Here is a 9,476-nt window from a genome sequence, read left to right as displayed (position 1 = left end):
TTCATGTTTATTAAAGCCATAAGGGCCAAGGGTTTGGGGAAGCTGATTTGTAATGCATAGTGCAATATAGAAGATTGGAGAAGGTGGCCTTCTCCTATATATACTCAAACCCTAGCTAGGAAGAACCAAAGTTCTGATTCAAACATGGAACTTGGTATATCTAAGTTTATTTTCATCCTTGCAACCTGAGTTGCATCTTTTAAGGTTTGGGGTACACTTCCATCTCCTCCATCTCTTCCTAGAAGTCCATTTGTTTATTTGTAGTTCACTTCCATCTAATCAAGAAATAATTTTTTCCTCATTCACTAATTTTTTCTACATAAAAATATGAATTTCTTGTAGTAACTATTGAATTAAGGATTCTTCCAAAATCAACAACCTTATAATTTAGTGGTACTTCTCCTCCTTAGAAAGATGGAAATTTTGGTTTTAATCCATCAAGGATTTCCTAATTGTTTAATTGGTTCGTTAAAAAGATGATTAATTCTTGATTATTATAAGTTTTTAGTAATATCCAAAGTCTATCTATAGGGATAATATAAATGAAATTATGTCGGCATTTGGTTCATGAATTCAGAATTATATACGATTATTTCCAGGTCAACGACACAGCAACATTAATATTACATTGAGGCAATAATAAACTCCACAAACAAACATGGTAATTCATGCATGAAAAGTATAGTTTATTAATTTGATCAGTGCCTAAAATATAAATCCACACAAAAGGGTGATGGGTGAAAATTAGAAGGAATTATAGTCAAAATATGTTAGACAAGTGATGCATGTATGACTTGGAGGCTTCATGCACGACATATAAGATAGTGTCGCCAAGCCAAGGAATTAGTATGAACTAGTAGAGGTGTTACCAACCTTACCCTACAATCTTCAATAGGATAAAATTAAATCCAGAAACAAAACTTTGATTTGCTTCAATAATATTGTTTTGGCTTATTATCAATTGAATTGAATAAGCACATAAATGGGTTTTATTTATCTATAATATCATTGTCTTTATGCGTTGGTACTTAGTCATCACCTGTGGCACACAGTTGCAGGTTCTATCCAACCACATGACAAACATTTTGTAAATATTTTAGTTTATATTTTATAAATATATGTGTGAGTGTGTGTATTTTTATAATATAACCCAATGTGTGAAAACAGAAAGAAAATGTTGGAATGGGAATGAAGTGACATTTGGAACATTTTCCTCTTACTTTGATTTTTATTCTTTAATTTTTTTTTGGTTAAAAATTGAATATACATTTAAGGCATTTGGCTTGTCATGTAGTGCCAAACAGAAGAAAACAATTAAAGGGTTCGACCTTGTTTATAGATTTTAAATCACTGTCAATTTCCTTCACAGAACTAAGAAGAAAAGACAATAGCAATGAGAGGAGACTAAATCCCCATGATCTCACCGCAGGATTCGCTGACTCGATTTCTTAAGGAATTGTTTGGTTTCCGTGTTTGTTGGAGATTATTTTCTCTAAAAAGAAATAAATTTAACATATTACCTGTTTAAATTATTGTTGTGATTGATACTATAGAGATTAATACAAAGAAAGATAAAGTAGAATGGTAGGACTGGAACTTTTATGGTTTGGCCTAATAGTTTAGGTTTATAACAAAAAGTCCTTATATAGTAGTTGCATATATGTATACTCTAATAATGGATATACTAAGCCAAGAGTCTTGTAACTCAAACACCTCCTAATATTTCCAACTCGGTAGTATCGCAAAACCATAATAACTCATGTTATTTTACAAAATCATGATATAGCCTATATTGAGTTCATACAACCACTTAAATTCAAGGTGGGTGGTTGTTTGTTTGGGTGTTTTTTTTTTTTTTTTGGGTGTGTGTTTTGAGTAACTCTAGGCTATGAAGCACGGTGCGAATTCGGATTTGGATGCGAGTTCGGGACTTAGCAATTTTTTAAAAAGTAGGGTGCAGGTGTGGCGATTAAATAATTATTAAAAATATTTTTATATATATTTTCTATATATTGCTAAGCATTTTTTTATATAATGGTAAACATATACTAATTTAAGAGTAATGGTAAACATATATTAATAAATTTAAAAGCATATTTATATATATTATTATAATGTTTACAAAACCCCAATTTTAGCCCAATAACATATTTATAATATTAAATTATTTTCCTTCACGGTGGTTTTCAAAGTTTGAAAACCTTATATTTTTAAAGTTATAACTAAGAATGGAGTGTGACTTCTCTGAGCGCAAAAGGTCTCGAGAGGAAGATGCGGAACTTCAACGGAGTAACAAGAAAGTCAAGGACTCGACTACGGCTTTCGCTTCTGAACCCCCTCCGTCCTATAGGGACAAGCTGGTTGGTGAGATTCCAGGGGCTTTTGCGCAAGCCTTTAAACTTGATCCTGGTGTGAAGGAAACTCCCAGGCCTGATAGAGTCATTGGGGAACTTAGTAAAGGGTTGTTGACTGTCAACTTGACACCGGAGACGAGGAACCTTGTCCGAGCCAAATGGGCACATGCGCTGATTGTGAAAGTCCATGGGAGATCAGTGGGGTTCCAGTTCCTCCACTCCAAACTGATGAGTATGTGGAAGCCAGCAAGTAGAATGGACTGTGTAGACTTGGAAAAGGATTTTTATCTGATAAGGTTTGGATTGGTTGAAGACTATGATAATGTCCTCAAGGGAGGACCTTGGTTTGTGGGTGGGCATTTTCTCAACATCAGAGTTTGGGAGCCAAATTTTAAGCCTACATTAGCAGTGTGCAATATGGTCGCTGTTTGGATTAGGCTTCCCGAGCTTCCCATCGAGTTTTACGCCGTGTACTTAAGGAAATTGGAAGTGCGATTGGACCGATGTTACGGATTGACTCCAACACTGCCACAGAAGCAAGGGGTAGTTATGCCAGGATTTGTGTCAAAATTGATCTCAACAAACCTCTTGTTTGACAAATCCTTTTGGAAGGGCAGATTCAAGATATCCAGTATGAAGGGATCAATTCTCTCTGCTTCTCCTGTGGGCGAGTAGGCCACCAGTGAGAAAATTGCCCTTACACGGTGAAGGTGGTCACATCTGAGCAAAAAGCTGATGAGGTAGACATGTCAGTAGGTGAGGGGGAGTTTGAAAATAGGGAGCATTGTTCCCTAGAGGCGGGAAACACGGACGTTGATGTGAAAGAGGAGTTTGGTGCGTGGATGCTGGTTCGGCACAGGAAAGCAAGTGCAAATTCAAGGGGCACTTGAGGACTTAGTCAAAGAGTAAGGAATGGGCCTCCTACAGGTCTTGTTTCTCATTCTGAAGCCCATGACCCTCGAGCCCAACACTCCCCTGTTAGGACTGGTGTCAAGTCAAATCATGGGTCAGCGGATGGTAAAAGAAAGAAAGAGCAACTAGACGTTGCAGGGGTCAGAGAGCATGTGGATGAAGCTCTCTTGGAAAAGGGTGATTTATTGAAACCCAACACGGCATCTAGCTCACGAACCCAGGTGCGGTTTGCCCTTAACTCCCCTAATCTGTACCCCTCTCCCATTGGTGCGACTGGTGCTGAAACTCCAGTCTATTCTCCAGTGAATCGGAAAAGCTTAGGCAACGGTCGGAAGGGCGCTGGTAGAGCTGGGGTGGTTTCGTCCTCTGTGTCGAGCTCAGCTCAAGGTAACGCTCATGGAAGCAAGCAGCGCCCAGCAGTGGGCAATTCTTCGCAACGGAAAAATTCAAGTACTGTCAAAGGGAATGCTGGCTGAGGTAAAATCAAGTCCCACGATGATTTGGGGATGGTTTGACAAGGACGAAATGAAGGCTTGGAGCCATATTTTTCCTTTAACGCCGGTGAGTCAGAAGATGGGCTGCCTACCTCTAGCCGATCCAACTTGGATGGATTGGGAAAACCCCTGGTGGATCTTCCCATCAGACAGACCAACAGCAGCAGAGGCTCGAATCCTCAATTGGAGGGGTCTATCGCCACGATTACTGGAGCAAAGTTTGAACGAATTAGGCCAGGAGGAAGAAGTCGTGGAAAGGAAAATTCTGAACTTCGAGATAGCAGCGGTATGGTGCAGGGGGAATCTAATATCAAAGAAGCTAGTCTCGGTATGTGCCCCTCTCCCTTGCTTCAATCTTCTCATCTGCTCAAGCGAGAGAATGTAGGGAGTGTTGGATCATGCAATCTTTTGTGCAAAAGGGGAGATGGTCCCCAGGGAGACATTATTGATGGGATGGAGGTCGTTGAGCAGGCTGGAAGCTCAGACCACCTTTGATTGGTCCGCACCCCTACCCCAATCCCCATTTATGGATATCTTATTTTGGAACTGTAGAGGGGCTTTGAACCCCCGTTTTCATAGTGTTTTGGCTGATTTGATCAATGCCCATTCCCCTTCCATTGTGATCATAACTGAAACAAGGATTGGTGGAACTAGAGCAAAGGAAATTACGGACAGGCTCCCGTTTGATAGAGCAATCCATTCTGACACTATTGGCTACTCCGGCGGTATCTGGGTATTATGGAACTCTGATGGTGTGGAGGTTACGCTTTTGGCGAAAACTGAACAGGAGATTCATGTGGTAGTCAAGGTACGCTCTTTAAACTTTACCTGGCTCCTTTCTTCTATTTATGCAAGTCCTAGGCTAGAGGAAAGAAAATTACTTTGGAATAATTTATCTGCTGTTGCATCTCTTCATCAACTGCCTTGGCTTATGTTGGGTGATTTTAATGAGCTCCTTTCCAAACATGATAAACTTGGAGGAAACCCCCTTAATCCTAGGCGTGTCCAATTATTTAAGGAGTGTCTGGACTCCTGTAGTATGGTTGATTTGGGTTTTCATGGACCAAATTATACCTGGGTTAACAAAAGGGATGTGGGACAGTTTATTCAAGAGAGATTGAACAGGGGCTTTGCCAACCCCCTGTGGAGTGATCTCTACCCGGAAGCTACTATACATCATTTAGCCCGCACTCACTCTGACCATTGTCCTGTCTTGTTGAAGCTTGATAATACCCCTACCTCCAAGCTGACCAGACCGTTTAGGTTTCAACCAATGTGGATGTCCCATCCTCTTTTCCCGAATATTGTGAAGGACTCGTGGGCTGATGACTTACGCCTTAAACCAAATGTGGATAAATTTACAGCTGATGTCAAGATTTGGAACAAGGAAGTTTTTGGTAATCTTTTTCATAGGAAGAAAAGGGTGGAAGCTAGATTGAGGGGTGTCCAAGCTAGCTTAGCCACTTGCCTTAGGGATCACCTCCTGGTTCTTGATGCTTAGTTAAGAAAGGAATATTTTGAGATTCTCCAGCAAGAAGAAGAGTTTTGGTCTGTGAAGTCTAGGTATAATTGGCTTATCCAAGGGGATAGGAACACAAAATTTTTCCATACTTCCGCAATTATCAGAAGAAAGCGGAACAGGATTTCTTGTCTTAAGGATAGCCTTGGTAATTGGGTGCACAATGAAGAGGATATTGCCACCTTAATCAGGAACGGGTATCAAGACCTTTTCTCATCCAGTACCACTAGTGCGCCTAGAGCTATTTGGGATATCCCCACGTGGCCGCGATGTGTGCCACTAGATGATAGGGGACAGCTGACATTTGAGATTAATATCTTAGAGGTGAAGGAGGCCCTTTGGAGTATGAAGCCTTTTAAAGCCCCGGGACCTGATGGGTTACATGCGGGTTTTTTCAAATCCTACTGGAGTATTGTGGGTGATACCGTTTTCGGAGAAGTTAAGGAGATTCTTGATAAACTCTCTATGCCTGTCCACCTAAATGAAACTCTTATCACCCTTATTCCTAAATGCCCAAGAGCTGATTCCCTTGGGTTGTTCAGGCCAATTAGTCTGTGTAATACCGTTTATAAGGTGGTCACAAAGATGATAGTAAGGAGGCTTAGACCGTTGCTGCCTCACCTTATTTCTCCTCTTCAAACTGCCTTTGTCCTGGTAGATTGGGGGTTGATAACATGATTATTGCTCAGGAAATCATCCATACCATGAGTCTCAAGAGGGGCAAAGTAGGTTACATGGCGATCAAAATAGACTTGGAAAAAGCCTATGATAGGCTTGAATGGCACTTCATTCGAGATATTCTCCACTTGTACAAGATTCTGCATCAGCTTGTCAAACTCATCATGAGCTGCGTCTCCTCTTCTTCCATTTCCGTGTTTTTTAATGAGGGAAAATTAGATCCGTTTTTGCCTTCCCGTGGTATCAAGCAAGGAGACCCGATGTCTCCCTACCTTTTTATATTATGTATGGAGATGTTGGGTTTTCTTATTTCAGAAAAGTGTGAGGCAAATCTTTGGGACCCAGTTAAAGCCTCAAGAAATGGCCCTGCTTTCTCTCATTTGTTCTTCGCGGACGATTTGGTCTTATTTGCTAAAGCAGACTTGAAGAACTGTTGCCATATTAGAGAAGCTCTTGACTCTTTTTGTGAATTGTCCGGGCAAAAAGTTAGCTTTCACAAGTCCAAGGTTTATTTCTCCCCCAATGTCAACCAAGATTCTAGGGCCGACTTTTGTGAGGTCTTGGGTTTCAACTCAACTCCTAACTTGGGTAAATACTTGGGTTTTCCCTTAAAACACCCGGGTTCAACTTCTAGGGATTTTAATTTCATTATTGAAAGAGTCCAAGCGAAGCTACAAGGGTGGAAAGCCAATATGCTGTCTATGGCAGGGAGAGTCATCTTGTCTCAATTAGTTATTTCGGCGATCCCATCCTATGTGATGCAAGGATGTGTCTTACCGGCCAGGGTTCTTAACCACATTGACAAAATCAATAGAGACTTTCTATAGGGAGAAAGTGATTCAGGGAAGAAAATGCATATGATTAGCTAGTCTAAGATTGCTAAACCCAAGGCAAAAGGTGGTTTGGGCATTCAGGGCACCAAGGGAAGAAATCTTACTCTTGCAGCCAAACTTTATTGGAGAATGACTAGGTGTAGAGGTGCTGGCTGGGCTGAGGTCCTCCATAAGAAATATCAGTGCCAGAGGCAGAACCAGAGAAGTAGGCAGTCCCGGGTGTGGGCTGCTGTGGAAAAGGGCAAGGAGATTTGCGACTTAGGAGCAAAATGGACTATTGGAAGCAATAGTAGTCTCAAATTCTAGCATGATAAGTGGCTAAATGTAGGTTCATTGAGATCTTTAGTTGAAGGGCCTTTGGCCAGAGGAAAGGACAACTTATTGATCAAGGATGTTACTTCAAATGGCAGCTGGGACTTGCACATGCTATCTGTCCCACTTAGTCCTTCTATCCTAAAAGCTATCCATGCAACCACGCTTAGAAGAATCTCGGAGAAGGAGGACCAGCTGAGTTGGATTTCGAGCATCAATGGTGAATTCGACCCAAGAAATGCCTATTTGTTGGCTATAGGAGAAGACTTGAGTGCAAATGATTTCCTTGGGAAATGGGTCTGGAAGGTCAAGACTCTACCAAAAATCCAAGTTTTTTTGTGGAAATGCCTCCACAAAAGTCTACCGGTTAAAAGTATATTGACTCATAGAGGTATTGAGGGGTTAGGAGGTTGTGCTTTTTGCTTAGACAATGACGAAAGCATTCTGCATGTGCTTAGGGAGTGCCCTGTTGCACAGGAGTTTTGGCGCTTAGCTAGATGCCCTTCTCAGCTCCAATCCTCTTTTTCAAGTGACCTTGAGAGTTGGCTTCACGTGAATGCCCATAGTCCTCATCTGGCAGTTCTCAGGGACTACCCGTGGAAGTGTTTTTTTCTGTTTGGGATTTGGAACCTTTGGCTGCTACGCAACCGCAAGGCTTTCAAACAGCAAGAAGCAAGCCCCAACCTTGTCCAGGCTGTGGAGATGCAAGTTAGAGAATTCTTTTATTGTGTGGCTAACTGGGAGGAGACAAACAGGAAGGTAATCAAGCAAGTTAGGTGGTCCAAACGAAGTGGTGGGTGGCTTAAGTTGAATACGGATGGCTCCTTTGGGGGAGAAGGTGCTGCATCTGGATGCGGGGGTCTACTCAGGGACAGCAATGGGCTGTGGATTAGGGGTTTTGCAAAGGCCATGGTGGTTAGTTCTAGCCTCGCAGCTGAGATGTGGGCTGTGAGGGAGGGGCTCACCCTTTGTCTGGAGTTGCAGACGCAGGCAGTTGAGATTGAACTTGATGCAGCAGCAGCCATTACCCTTTTGTCTGGTAATAGCAACACTAATGGGGACCTATCTGGCCTTGTTGATGATTGCAGGGATCTGTTGAAGCAACTACCTCATGCTAGGATGCTACATTGTTACCGGGAGGCCAATGCTTGCGCGAACGCCTTGGCACGAATGGGAGCTGCTAGTGTTGGTGGTGATACTTATTTTGTTACCCCTCCCCATAATGTTATCCCCCTTTTGAATTTTGATTTCCTGGGCAAGCACCGTAATAGGCTTGGCCCCCCTGTTTGTGGAACTTCAGTTATTTCTTAATGCAATTACTCCATATTTACCAAAAAAAAAAATTATTTTCCTTCAAAAAAAAAAAGTAATGAGATGATAAAATCAAAGTATTAAAGAATAATAAAATGTGATGGGTAAAGGTGATAAAATCAAATAATCAAAACCTGTATTATATTGTTTTCACAAGTTCCAACCTTTTCTATCTTTTTGACTTTTCAAGTCCTTATCTCTTCTACCAATACACCTATTCAAAAATCTATCCACAATTCACAACTTTCTCCCTTGCTCTCTCTGTCACAGTTTCAAGAGCTCAGTTTACTGCCTTCACCAGTTAGTGCACATGAAGCAGTGTTGACCTTATCTCTTCTTCCTTCTCTTCTTCTTCTTCTTCTTCTTCTTTTTTTTTTTTTTTTTTTTTTTTTTTTTTTTTTTTTTTTTTTTAACAAGGGCACATAAAGCAGAAGAATGGAGAATGACGACATGGTGGCGGCCCGTTTCGGCCAGAATCGGGCCATATCGGTTAGAATCGGTGCAAATCCGAAAACCAAAAAAAAAAAAAAAAAAAAAAAAACGTGGCATAGATGCGCGGTCAACAACGTCGCACACCGTGTCGATGCGTGTTGGGTGCAGGTAGAGCGGCCCTAGAGCCGCACCTGTGCTTTCTAGACTCTAGGTGGAAATTTGATAAGACCTTGAATTTGGAATTTAAGCTTGTAAAGGAAAATATGGCATGGCTGATTGATTTGGATATGTAAAGACCAAGCTTGATGGGAACTAGAATGCATGAGACTATTGCTAGTGACAGGGAATGACAATGGTTAATTGGCAATGAATGGAGACCATAATGCTTGCTATGGCTAGAGGATGACTGCGTTAGTGGCCAAAGGATGACTACTACGATTGAACAATGGCTACACCAATAGCCGGAGGATATCAGCAAAGAAATAATGACTAGAGGGGATAGGTATACACAAGACAAATATATGCCAGTAGTAACAAATATTGGTTTGAAGATGTTGACACCGACCACCATAGGAGAGCTACATTGTTGATTGGAAGATAATTGAGAGGAAAGTTTCACAAGAATAGAAAG

General features: G+C 41.3%; 1 protein-coding gene across 1 annotated transcript; it reads left to right on the top strand.

Moving 5' to 3' along the window:
• Nucleotides 1–4,286: 4,286 nt before the first annotated feature.
• LOC126721480 (uncharacterized) lies at nucleotides 4,287–5,261 on the top strand. Its single transcript, XM_050424516.1, has one exon. The coding sequence runs from the start codon at nucleotides 4,287–4,289 to the stop codon at nucleotides 5,259–5,261; it is 975 nt and encodes a 324-aa protein (XP_050280473.1).
• Nucleotides 5,262–9,476: the final 4,215 nt, after the last annotated feature.

The sequence above is a fragment of the Quercus robur genome, chromosome 4 (genome assembly GCF_932294415.1).
Source record: "Quercus robur chromosome 4, dhQueRobu3.1, whole genome shotgun sequence".
NCBI classification, from domain to species: Eukaryota; Viridiplantae; Streptophyta; class Magnoliopsida; order Fagales; family Fagaceae; genus Quercus; species Quercus robur.
The sequence above is the reverse complement of the archived record's forward strand: the minus strand, read 5'-3'. Positions and strand labels throughout refer to the sequence as shown.